The 13,766-nt window shown below is 42.8% G+C and overlaps 1 protein-coding gene across 2 annotated transcripts in view; it reads left to right on the top strand.

Annotated features, from left to right (window-relative positions):
• TMEM38B (transmembrane protein 38B) overlaps window positions 1–13,766 on the top strand; it is a 40,496-nt gene that overhangs the window by 16,040 nt on the left and 10,690 nt on the right. For both annotated transcript variants that reach the window (XM_061633043.1, XM_061633032.1), the window contains exons 3-4: window positions 9,925–10,109; window positions 11,251–11,338. In XM_061633043.1, the coding sequence (XP_061489027.1) occupies window positions 9,925–10,109; window positions 11,251–11,338 (273 nt within the window). The remainder of the gene's footprint in view (window positions 1–9,924; window positions 10,110–11,250; window positions 11,339–13,766) is intronic.

Here is a 13,766-nt window from a genome sequence, read left to right as displayed (position 1 = left end):
CCCAGCCAGATACTGCTCAGATAGCTCAGCATTAGAGGTTAATCTGCTGCTGGTTACCAATTGGTCTTCATTCATTGGCAATCACTTGTGGCCGAGTAAGATTGTCTTCCAGGGAAAGGTCTTTAACAGTGGGTCCGTAAGTGACTGTGGAGGCCAATTCTGGATCCTCACAGCCTCCTACAGTGAGGACATAGGTTTCCAGATGGAAGATGGTCATGATGAGGATTTGCTTGACGTGCCTTCCGCTTATCTCATTTGTCCCTTTTGCCCTGACTCGTGCTTCTTCAAAGTCCATAGCACGTTTGATAATGGCCGACCTCCAATTGGGATGCTCATGGGCCAAGGCTTCCCAGTTCTCGATGCTCATGTTACATTTTTTTAGATTAGCTTTGAGAATATCTTTAAACCTCTTTTGCTGTCCACTGATATTCTGTTTTCCATCCTTAAGTTGGGAGTAAACTAGCTGCTTTGGAAGACGGTAATCAGGCATTCAAACAACATGGCCGGTCCAGCGAATTTGATGTTGGAGGATCATTGTTTCAACACTGGTGGTCTTTGCTTCTTCCAATACGCTAACATTAGTCCACCTATCTTCCCAAGTAATTTCCAGAGGCAGCATTGGTGGATTCTTTCAAGAAGTTGGGAGTGGCGTTTATAGATGGTCCATGTTTCACAGGTGTACAGTAAGGTCGGTAGTTCAATGGCTTTTAAATAAGTATTTCAGTCTCCCTGCGAATATCCTGATCCTCAAACACTCTACGCTTCATTCGGGAGAATGTGGCACTCGCAGAGCTCAGATGATGCTGAATTTCAGCGTCAATGTCAGCTTTTACAGAGAGATGGTTGCCAAGATAAGAAAAGTGATCGACATTCTCCAGTGTTGCACCATTAAGCTGGATTGATGGTGCTACAGAGGGATTGGTTCGCACTTGCTGATGAAGCACTTTGGTTTTTTTTATGTTAAGCGAGAGGCTAAGCTTTCCATATGCTTCTGCAAAGACATTTAGGATAGTTTGAAGATCTTCCTCTGAATGTGCGGAGACTACATTATCATTGGCATATTGAAGTTCTATCACAGAGGTTGTAATTACCTTACTTTTTGCTTTCAGCCTACTGAGATTAAAAAGCTTTCCATCTGTTCGATATGTGATTTCCATGCCAATGGGAAGTTTCCCCTCAACAAGGTGTAGAATCGTGGTGATGAAAGTAGCAAATAAGGTCGGAGCAATGACACATCCCTGTTTGACACCTGATCCCACTTTGAATGGATCACTTTGAGAGCCATTGTTATCCAAAATTGTTGCCGTCATGTTGTCATGAAGGAGCCGCAAAATTTTCACAAATTTATCAGGGCATCCAATTTTCAGAAGGATGGTCCAGAGAGCAGTTCGATTTACAGTATCAAAGGCCTTAGTCAGATCGATAAACGCCATATACAGAGGTTGGTTTTGCTCCCTGCATTTTTCTTGAAGCTGTCATGCAGTGAAGATCATGTCCACTGTCCCCCTGGAAGGGCGGAAACCATTTTGGGATTCAGGGAGGATGTCTTCTGAGATAGGTAGGCGATTTGCGAGGATCCTTGCAAGGATTTTACCTGTGGTAGCTAGAAGAGAGATGCCTTGGTAGTTCCCACAATCTGTTCTATCACCCTTCTTGAAAAGAGTGATAATTATGGCATCCCTAAAGTCTTCTGGGATCTCCTCCCTCATCCAGATTTTTTCGATGAGCTTATGAAGTTGTTGTGTAAGTTCAGGCCCATCTTCTTTAAAGACTTCAGCAGGAATCCCATCAGGTCTACTAGCTTTGTTATTCTTCATTTGATTAATGGCTTTTCTGACTTCATCCAAATTAGGGGATACTGCAAGCTCATCTTTAATTTGCTGTTGCGGGATTTACGAGAAGACCTCATCAGCCACAATAGAGTTACGATTAAGGAGGTTGTGGTAATGCTCTTTCCAACGCAGTGCAATAGACTCTTTGTCCTTTAGAAGTTTGGTACCATCTATTGAACGTAAGGGATTTGTACCATAATTTGTTGGTCCGTAGATGGCCTTTGTGGCATTAAAAAAGCCCTGTGCATCATGAGCATCTTCAAAATGCTGGATTTCTTGAGCTTTTATCCACCAGGCGTTCTTAAGTTCTGTAGTTCTTCTTTGGACCTCAGCCTTTGCACTGGCATAGATGTTTTTTTTAGCAGCACAGTTAATGTCTTTTTGCCATATCTGGAAGGCTTTCCTTTTCTTGTCAGTGATAAGTTCAATCTCACTATCATTCTCATCAAACCAGTCCTGATGTTTCTTAGTTTGGTATCCAATAGTTTGTTCACATGCTGCAATAATGGAAGCCTTCAGTTTAATCCAGTGTTCCTCAATGTTTTCAGGGAGTTCCGTAGATAGATGTTTGTTTGTTTGTTTGTTTATTTATTTTATTTATATACCGCCCCATAGCCGAAGCTCTCTGGGCAGTTTACAGCAATTAAAAACATTAAAAACAAATATACAAATTTTAAAACACAAAAAACGATTTAAAAACACAATTTAAAAAATTGTAACACATAATCAAATAAATATTTCCTTAGTACAATCTTCCCTTTCTTTTTCCTTTTCATTTTACCATGGGAAGAGTTATTGGTCAGCCTGCAACTTCAGCATCCAGAAAACAAGCTTACATTTTGAGATGTTTCTTGAGAGCTGTTTGAAAGCAAGCTTGCTTAAGAGGATCTTGAAGGGCGTGGATGTTCATTTTACGCCTTGGTTTTCTTCCTTGGAGCCTATGTTGAGGAACAATATTAATGGCCATAGTGGATTGAATTAATCGGTGATCTGTCCAGCAGTCATCGGCACTCGTCATGGCCCTGGTGAGGAGTACATCACGACGATCTCTGGCACGGACAATTACGTAATCCAGGAGATGCCAGTGCTTCAGCCGAGGGTGCTTCCATGATGTTTTAAATTTATCTTTCTGGCGAAAGAGTGTGTTTGTAATAAGAAGATTATGCTCTGCACATTTAGTCAGAAGTAGAATTCCATTCAGGTTGCTATTGCCAACTCCTTCTTTCCCAATGGTTTCTGGTCATAAATCAAAATCACGCCCAACTCTTGCATTGAAATCGTCCAGGAGGATAATTTTGGCCTCCTTAGGTATCTCTGATCAGGTGGTGTCCAGCTGGGTATAAAAATTTTCCTTGATGTCTTCATTGGCATCTAATGTTGGTGCATAAGCACTTAGAATAGTTGCCTATTGGTTTTTGGTGAGTTTTAATCGGAGAGTTGAGAGTCATTCATTAATGCCTAGGAACTTCTGACAAGATCTTCACAAGATCATTTTTAATAGCAAAGCCTACTCCATGTATTCATCGTTCTTGTTCAGGCAGTCCTTTCCAGAAGAAGGTGTAACCTCCTTTTTCTTCCCTCAATTGTCCCTCTCCTACTCTTCGAGTTTGTTGGAGTGCTGCTGTGTCAATATTAAAACGTCTCAACTCCCTCGCAATGATGGCAGTCCTGCGTTCAGGACGTTCACTATCTGTATTGCCCAGCAATGTCCGTATATTCCACGTTCCAAAGTTCATTTGTCTTTTGCGACCGCTAAGTGGTGACCCCACTGGATGCAGTAATCCAGTCAGGGAGAGAGATGAGGCAGACTATGTTTAGGGCACCTTTTCTAGCCCCCTCCCCATATGGGGTGAGCAGAGTGGATCCTGAATAGGACTGCTCAGTTGTGGATACAGCTGCCGAACTACTCAACTTCCTCGGTCCTTGAGCCAGGATGACTGAATCTGTATCCAGCGCCCATGTGCCGGTCCATGACTAGGGGCTTCCGGATTTCACAGTCCTGCCCCTGTTGCCATCTGGCAATTGCCATGGGACTTATGGTTTGGTTTGGTTGGAAGATGCCTGTGCGTGAATTTGTTTTATGTGGGGAGATCGGTGCATGACGATCAACACACAATCTTGACAGAAAAAGGCTTTGATCCAATGGCATGGATACCACGACGATTGGAAGTCTTTTATCTGCTGCAGCCTTCATCCGCCTTCACAGCCGTTGTAACATACACATTGTTATCCTCCGCCTGTTCTGCCGTTGAGGACTTTCTTGGATCATTCTTTGTCTGGTTCCTCTCCCTTGACCTTACCGCTATGGGTGACCCTGCTGGGAGTACATGACTCCTGACGGCATCACTCATAGGGTTCATTGGAACACGCAAGCCCACTCACCACTTTTCAATCCTTCTGAAAACCTCTCCTCTCTCTTCCTCTGAAAAATGAAGTACAAAGAATTGGGTCAGAGAAGGTCCAGCCCCTTGATGTGTGAAGTGGTGTGGATGGGGAGGGGAGGGAAGTAGGTAATTTTTTCTACAACAAAAGGAAAACTGTGAAGATAATTATCAAATAAATCACAGAACAAACCAAGAACCGATGAGATAAGTGTTAAGTGCTTAGTTTTGTGATCAACCCTATTTACATCTGCTGATGTTTACATAATGCTTCTGAAGTCTAGAATCTAGGGAAATATATGAGCAAAGGCAATGTATGACTTCAATCAGCTTTAGCAACTGTCTGCTTAGGAATGTTGTATTAGCTATTAAAATACAGCAGACTTTAGAATGATGTAGGCTGCCTCAGAGTTGCATAAAATCTGAAATGAAACTTTTTGTTTCATTGAGTGAGCCATTACAGATTCTTCAATGGTTGTCAACTAGTGACATCTACTGGTACCTTTCGGAAACATCACTTAGACATTTGGCAAGAATCATACAGTACTATTTTCCCATGGACCAGGAGATTACATGGAATCAAAGCAGATGCAATTATGCACATGTATTGTTATGCATTTGCATGAAAAGAATGTGTGGCTCTCCTAAACTAATTGCATTTCTCTAAAGCAAAATCTCTTCAAAATCTCCGTTGAGCAATTGATAATTTATTGCAGATCTCTGGCCAGGAACTAATCCACGGGCCATTTTGAGAGAGGATAGAAAGTGGTGGTTCAAACTACCTTGTCTTATTTCCTAAATTGGCCTGTCAAACAGTTCTATAGCCACCGCTTCTTCCACATACCCCTATTGCTTCTGGATTGGCAGTTGGCATTGGGGTCTCCAGCTGCTGATTCTTGATGTAGACTTCAGCACAGGGTGTTAGAGAAACATCTGCTTCATAAGCAAAATATTTTGTGTTACACTGACCTGCCTAAAAAAAAAATACCCTTCTTGGATAAAATGTTTCCAAATAAGAGTTTTAAAAGGTATGCAGACCTTTCCCCGATGCAGCTGCCAGGGCAGGGGGACTGATTCAATTGTGTTAGAGCAGTCGGATGCCAAATTGAAACCCTGAATGTTTTTGGATAAAAGTCCCTGTTTTAAAATGTATGCATACTCTCCAAAGGGGAAAAGCAAGGTACATATAGTAGCCTCGTGGCTGCCAGCTTCCAGTAATAAACCAATCATCTGTAAGGAGTGAAGGCAAAAAATGCTTCTCTGAACTTCCATTGGCACATAAACAAGCTAAGAGAAAGCATCTGAGGAAGGATTATCCCTGTTGCATGCCAATGGAGAGAAATTGCTAACATCTGATGAATATGAAAGTAAGCCAGCGGCATCTCCGTCTACTTAGTGTATCTCAGCTGATACACTTGATTTTCAATCAAATTTGTCTGTGCAAGACAATGCCTCTAGTAAGAAAGTCTATAGGGATGGAGGCAAAAAGGATAGCTTATAGATGTGGCTGCAAAAAAGGCAAATGTTATATTAGGCTGCATTAACAGAAGTATAGTTTCCAAATCGTGTGAAGTACTAGTTCCCCTCTATTCAGCACTGGTTAGGTCTCATCTTGAATACTGCGTCCAGTTCTGGTCTCCGCACTTCAAGAAGGATGCAGACAAACTGGAACAGGTTCAGAGGAGGGCAACAAAGATGATCAGGGGACTGGAAACCAAGTCCTATGAGGAGAGACTGAAAGAACTGGGCATGTTTAGCCTGGAGAAGAGAAGACTGAGGGGAGATATGATAGCACTCTTCAAGTACATGAAAGGTTGTCACATAGAGGAGGGCCGGGATCTCTTCTCGGTCGTCTCAGAGTGTAGGACACGGAATAATGGGCTCAAGTTGCAGGAAGCAAGATTTCAACTGGACGTCAGGAAAACTTCCTAACTGAGAGCCATACAACAATGGAACCAATTACCTAGAGAGGTAGTGGGCTCTCCGACACTGGATGCATTCAAGAGGCAGCTGGACAGCCATCTGTTGGGAATGCTTTGATTTGGATTCCTGCATTGAATAAGGGGTTGGACTTGAAGGCCTTGTAGGCCCCTTCCGACTCTACTATTCTATGATTCTAGATGATCAGAAGACAGTGAGTAAAAGGCTGGCTATTCAGCCTTTTATTTGTAACTGTTCCACTCTTGTGCTGGGTGGAACAGTGTGGGGGAATATGTAGCTTTCAAGAAATGAATGGTGGGGAAAATTAATCAAAGTTGGAGAAAATGTTCGTGTAATTGCCTCTGGCCTTTTAGGTATGTACGGAGAGTTACTTATGCAATTACAATATCAGCAAATGTGCTATTTTGGGATCATAGTCCATTTCCTCAAAATATTGTGGCTTAAAAAAATTTAGCATTTGCACATTGGAAGCATCATATTAAGGGGATATTTGTGGACTATGCAGATGTGCATTTTTAATGCAGTGTACTTTTTAAAAACATCAGATCTTGATACGTTATGAAGAATAAGATGTAGATGTTTTTACAATAATTCAAAAATAAAATTAAAAAATTAAGTTACAAAAGGGGAAAAACAAGGAAAATTTCATTCCAGTTATAGTGTTTTTAAAAATTAAACAAAATCTATGGCCTCTTACTCATGTCAAGTGGTACAGCTTGAGGACGTTGACAAGGTGCTTGGACAGGTTCGTGCAACCACTTCTGTGCTGGATCCTTGCACTTCTTGGTTAATAAAAGCTAGCAGGGATGGAACAGCCGGCTGGGCCAGGAAAGTGATTAATGCCTCTTTGCGAGAGGGGGTGGTCCCTGGCTGCCTGAAAGAGGCGGTAGTGAGACCACTCCTGAAGAGACCCTCCCTGGCCCCAGAAAATCTTAATAACTATAGGCCAGTAGCAAATGTTCCATTCCTGGGCAAGGTCCTTGAATGAGTGGTGGCAGGCCAGCTCCAGACACTCTTGGATGAGACCGATTATTTGGATCCATTTCAGTCGGTTTTCAGGCCTGGTTTTGGCATGGAAATAGCCTTGGTCACCCTGTATGATGACCTCTGTCGGGAGAGAGACGGGGAGTGTGACACTGTTGATTCTCCTTGATCTCTCAGCTGCTTTCGATACCATCGAGCATCGTATCCTTCTGGGAAGACTGGCTGAGTTGGGAGTGGGAGGGACTGCATGGTGGTGGTTCCTCTCCTACTTGGAGGGTCGGCTCCAGAAGGTGGTGCTTGGGGAACATTGCTCGGCACCCTGGACTCTCCAGTATGAGATTCTGCAGGGGTCAGTTCTGTCCCCCATGCTGTTCAACATCTTCATGAAACTGTTGGGTGTGGTCATCTGGAGCTTTGGAGTGTGTTGCCATCAGTATGCTGATGACACACAGCTCTACTTCTCCTTTTCATCTTCTTCAGGTGAGGCTGTAATGTGCTGAACCGGTGCCTGGCTGCAACAGTGGACTGAATGAGGGCTAATAAACTGATAGTGGATGTCCAACCTGTCCTGGATGGGGTTGCACTCCCCCTGAAGGAGTGGTTCGTAGCTTGGGGGTTCTCCTAGAACCATCTATGTCACTTGAGGCTCAGGTAGCCTTGCTGGCACGGAGTGCCTTCTACCAACTTCAGTTGATGGCCCAGCTATGTCCCTATCTGGACAGGGATAACTTGGCTTCAGTTGTCCATGCTCTGGTAGCCTCCAAGTTAGATTACTGCAATGCGCTCTATGTGGGGCTGCCTTTGAAGACTGTTTGGAAAATGCAGCTTGTGCAAAATGCAGCGGCCAGATTGGTAACAGGGACCAGACAGTTTGAACATATAAAACTGATTCTGGCCCGCTTGCATTGGCTGCCTGTATGTTTCCGAGCTCGATTCAAGGTGCTGGTTTTAACCTAGAAAGCCTTATACAGCTTAGGACCACAACACCTGATAGAATGCCTCTCCCGACATGAACCCACCTGTACACTACGCTCCACATCTAAGGCCCTCCTCTGGGTGCCTACTCGGAGGGAAGCTCGGAGGATGGCAACAAGGGAGAGGGCCTTCTCAGTGGTGGCCCCCAAATTATGGAATGATGGTGACTGATGAGGTGCGCCTGGCACCAACACTGTTATCTTTCCAGAACCAGGTCAAGACTTCCCTTTTCTCCCAGTCATTTTAGCATGTGTTTTTAAATTGTGTTTTTAAATTGTTTTTGTGTTTTAAAATTTGTATATGTGTTTTTAATTGCTGTAAACTGCCCAGAGAGCTTCGGCTATGGGGCAGTATATAAATGTAAGGAATAAATAAAATAAATAAATGTCTAGCAAACTTACTCATTCAAATTAATTTGAGCGCATTGCAGATCCTTACCAAGTTAGTCAATTTCACTAAGTTGGTCAATTTCAGAACTCAAACTTTTGAAGCACTATAAACTTTCAGTGTAGAAATGCATCAACATTGTACTGGGAATGTTTCCAGACGTTTCTTGAGCCCTGTATTTGACAAGTTCACAATGTGGAAACCCAGTACAGTATGAAAATCATTTTCAGCTGACCTTGGTATTGATGTTAATTACTTTTGGCAGTCTTACTAAAGTTGTGCAGTGGTGTCATTGGTGGTACAAAAGCACAGTGTCTGTGTTGGATTAAACTAGCGCTGTGGTCTAATGCTATCATCACAGTGAATAAAATTGTGTTATTTTAGTAGTGCCGAACATGTAAGTCATTATCAAGCTGGACAAGAACCTGTCTAAAGATGGACCTTGTCTGGGTAGAGTTTGCCATTTTCTGATTCTGAGCTTGAAATAAGTCTAATCCCTTTGTAGCCAAAAGAGAACCCTCACAGGCAAATGGGATAACAAACTCTTTAGAAGAAGACTAACAAGGAAGAAAACGCATCCTAAAGAGCCCTACAGTACAATGAGTATTGAGTATGCTTATTGGACGTAGAATACTGGTGAGGGGAAAATAGAAAATCTGAGGAGGGGGAGTGGGATGGAGGATCCTGCTAGAGGGCATGATTGACTGGTTGGAAGCCTGAACAGAAGCATTGCAGGTTCCTCTTGTTGAACTTGAAATGCTGTGAACCTTTCTGCACGCGTGCGATAGCCTTCAAAGTTTCTGGATGAATGGTACAGAAGGCAGTTGGCTAACCCTTTGCCCAGAAAGCAAACATCCAAGCATCTATTTATCTATTAAACAGCATCTCTGCTGGTGCCCTGCTTGCATGCAGCATTATAAAACAACACATTCAAAAGAATGCTGGCAAGCTGAGCTCCAGGCTTCTTGTCCTGCAAACGACAGCATCTGCAATGAAACTAAACTACCGTTTAAAGGTGAATGTGCAGCGTGCTGCAACATGTTGCTGAAACCGTGGTTGCTTCGCTCCTTCTCTGCTCCCGCTGCTGGGAACTAAGGCATAGTTTGGCCAAGTGTTGTGTCTGAACTGTGCCTCACGGTTTGTTTCACTCCAAACAAACCATGAACTATAACCAAGGAGCATGGGAGGAGTGAATTGCCTTGTATTTCAGCAGTGTGCCTTAGATGCTGCATATTAACATTTAAAGCATTGTTTTATTTGAGGCCTATGTTTTAACCAGCTGACAGCCCTAATACTACAGCAATGATTTCTTAACATCTACATTTTAAAACAGTTCTGAGTTTGTTTCATTTTGTTAGCATGCTTCCATGACAAACATCTTGAAGTAGCTAAGGTTGAAACTTTTTTCCCCTCAATTTTTTTAGGTATCTTGTATTTTTTTGTCCGCATGATCTAGCCTACCGCTGTTTCTCTTTTCTACCTATACGACTGATGCTTGCAGGGATGAAGGAAGTGACTAGAACATGGAAAATAACCGGCGGAGTTGCTCATGCTCACAGCCACTACCACAATGCCTGGATGATAATGATAGTAGTTGGCTGGGCCAGAGGTAATGTGTAAAATCTCTTTTTTAAAAAAATTCCTCCTGTATTTCTGTGTAAAATCTCTCTACTTCCTCTTCAATTGTTGTTGGCCGTTGGAGCATAGACTTGTATGGTAGGTGAAAGCTGCACTGAAAATACTTGGAAGAAACAAATCACCAGGAATAGATGGCATACCAATGGAGTTGCTACAAGTTTCTGAGACTGAATCTGTCCAAACTTTGACAAAAATTTATCAACAAATATGGAAAACTAAACAATGGCCCACAGACTGGAAGCCTTCGATATGTGTTCCAATTCCAAAGAAAGGGGATCCCAGGGAATGCAGTAATTATTGAACTATTGCCTTGATATCCCATGCAAGTAAAGTAATGCTCAAGATTCTACAACAAAGGCTGTTACCATATATGGAGTGAGAAATGCCAGATGTCCAAATGGGATTTAGAAAAGGAAGAGGTACCAGAGATCATATTGCAAACATACGTTGGATAATGGAACAGCCAAGGAATTTTGGAAGAAAATCACCCTTGAAGGCACATAACTCAAACAGTAACCTTCATGAGATATTTACAGGACTGGGCTGTTCTCATTAGTTACATCCTCCGTGTCTGCCTCTAGAGTAGCAACAGGGAAGAGAGGAAGTCAACCCGGCTGTGAGCCAGATTTGAATCCTGGCTTGTGGTTGCTAACCCTTACTGAACAGATAATGTGCATGTTGCTATTGCTTTATAAGCAAGAAGAGACTTGTGTATTTCCTTAAGTCCAATAAGATATAGGAGTGTCTTCTTTTTGAAGCTTGTTGTGTTCTTACTAAATGAGGCAGTTCTGAATTCTGAAATCCAGAGTACCAAGTGGTGTTGGCTGATGCCTTCATACTTTTTTTTGTTAAGCTTTGACAAAATATGAATTATTTTTTTCCATGAAATATTAGAGCTTGCCCCTGACAATAGGGTGCTTTCGAAGGGGTCTCAAACTGAGGATCCAATTTCAATAACTGCAAAGTAGGTTATTACATTCATTCCTATAACTTGAAACCCAAGTTACAAGTAATGGGAACAGCTTTGCAGTTGTCCTCACTAAAAGCAGAATTGAGTGTCAGATCTTTTTGAACCAATTTTATGCATGTAATAATTTCTCATTGAATTATAGGAGCTGGTGGCGGCCTAATATCTAACTTTGAACAGTTAGTGAGAGGTGTATGGAAGCCTGAAACAAATGAACTGCTGAACATGTCCTAGTAAGTCAGTGAAAAGCACATAACAATTGGCAGAGTCCTGGGAATGTTCTTTCTTTGTATTGAAAGTAGCTCTGTACGAGTAGCTCTTCAGTAACATGACTTTTTAAACAATAAATTAGTGTGTTCCAAACTCTCTGCCTTGAGGGAATGCTGTCCATGCCAACTTGTTGCTGAGGAACCCAAAAAAATCTGCTATGAGCAGAATCGAGGTAGTCAGTCTGTTACAAGCAGGCCCCTGCCTCAGTTCTGCTCACACACCTGCAGTTCCCTCCACCTGTTGCTGTTTCCCTGTCCCTTGAGCAGTGGTGTTGTCAGGGCAGCACCTTGAGACAGACATCCAGGGTCCCACTCAGCAGAATGAGCAGGAGGGTCCCACAAACACAGCAGAGCTTGCTTATCTCATTTGGAAGTAAGTGAAGTAATACACATTCCCATCTGAAGAGGAGAGCCCCCAATAAAATGATTAAGAGTCTAAGGCTGCAATCCTAATCATCTCTGCTCAGAAGTCTGTTGAATTCAAGGGGGCTTACTACCAGGTAAGTGGGATTAGGATTGCACCTTAAATTACCAAACTGCACTGCAGTGGAAGCTCATTATAATGCTTCTCACTTGGATTCAGATATATCACTGGTATGACTGTGTCCCCCAAATACAATATACAGTACAGACATTTGTACAGTACATATCTTTTAACTCATAAGATCAAAAAATGAGGTAGGTTCCCATCCTTCCAAACAACTTTCCCCACTTCATTGCCTGTGTAGGAACTGGCTTTAAACCTTAATGGTGAGCCTGAGCTGAAATGCTACTGGGGAAGGTTTCTCCACTTATATCAGCCTCACTTTCAAGTTTACTTTTTCTGTTCGTTTTACCTTATTCTTCATCCTCGGTGTTGCTTTCCCTGGTGAGCCCTTCTGTTTGCTTCCCTGGGTGCTTTTGATCCATTTTTTTTCCTGTCAGATTTTAATTTTTCTTCTGACTTCCTCCCGCCCCAATTTCTCGCCCTTTTCCCTTCCTGGCAGCTTTTTTTCTAGGGATCGTTTATCAGTTAAGCCTTTTTCTCAGTATTGGTTACTTCTTAAGTCCTTTCAATTATTGTCTGTGGAGTTTAATTTGTTAACTTGTTCTTCTCTCAGCGTTACCCACTTCCCGCTTCTTCCGTTCTGCTGTGCCCCACAGCCACAGCTGTTCAAATGCTTTCAGGGGAGTTTTCATCATAATGTGGAACCCCTATAGTGCAGGTGCATCCTTTGTCCCCACCCCGCCTTATAATGACCTTTTACTGTACTGCCTATTAAGATAGGGGGCTTCATCTTGGGGGAGGGCCTGAGGAGAACAAGGCAACAGAGAGCTGGCGTTCTCCTCCTCCCTGTTGGACTGTTGGGTCCATAAGGATGTTGACAGCATCTTCTTCCACTGGGACTAGTGCTGGGGGCTGCTACATAGTCAAACTTATGCCCCATGCCGTAACACTTAAATGAAGCCACTAGAAGTCATAAGTATGCTGATGATGCCCACCTGTGTCTTTTCTCTTCCTCCAGTCCCAGTGAGGTGATGAAATCCCAGAGCTTGGAAAAGTTACTTTTTTAAACTACAACTCCCATCAGCCCCAGCCAGCATGGCCACTGGATTGGGCTGATGGGAGTTGTAGTTCAAAAAAGTAACTTTTCCAAGCTCTGTGAAATCCTTGAATTATTACCTAGAAGGGGTAATGGGCAGGATGTGGGCTAATAAATAAAAGCTCAGTCTATTTTTGTTTCCTTTTATGACTTCATATCTTGGTTAGTAAGCAGGGAATAAGAGCTCAATCCTATGCGTGTCTACTCAGAGCATGAGTTCAATGGGACTTGCTCCCAGATGAGTATAGGATTGTAGCCTAAATCGCAGTTTCCAAGTTTGGATGTACTTGGGAAAACTGGAATTCAAGCAAAACGCAAAAGCTGCCATGTGAGCTTAGGATGGGGGAGCGAGTGTATGGGTCTAATGCTTATCCAGAACTCCATCTGAACTGGTCCGTTCTTTAACCTGCTGTAAGTGTCTAGTGTTAAAGTGGGGTATAAATACAAACAAAAAATCCTTGGCAAGTGTATTCAGCAGATTCACAGGGAGCAAGAGTGTTGGGAATAGCAAAATCCTTTCCCCATCCCACCTACAGATGCTTGGGATTACCAGGTGTGTGGGGAGTAGGACAGGCAAGTTGAGCCATAGCAGCACTGACCTCAAGTGTGATCTGTTACCCATTCCTTACGCAAGAGAAATTCCATTGATCACTCATCAAGGTGAAAAATAAAGTTAAACACTGGACTTACCTACTAAACTGCCCCCCCCAAACACTGACATGGGATAGTTTTGTCTACATCAGAGGTGATGAACCTGTAGTCTTCCAGATGTTGTTGGACACCATCTCCCATCAGCACCACTCAGCATG

This window comes from Rhineura floridana, chromosome 1, assembly GCF_030035675.1.
Source record: "Rhineura floridana isolate rRhiFlo1 chromosome 1, rRhiFlo1.hap2, whole genome shotgun sequence".
NCBI classification, from domain to species: Eukaryota; Metazoa; Chordata; class Lepidosauria; order Squamata; family Rhineuridae; genus Rhineura; species Rhineura floridana.
The sequence above is the reverse complement of the archived record's forward strand: the minus strand, read 5'-3'. Positions and strand labels throughout refer to the sequence as shown.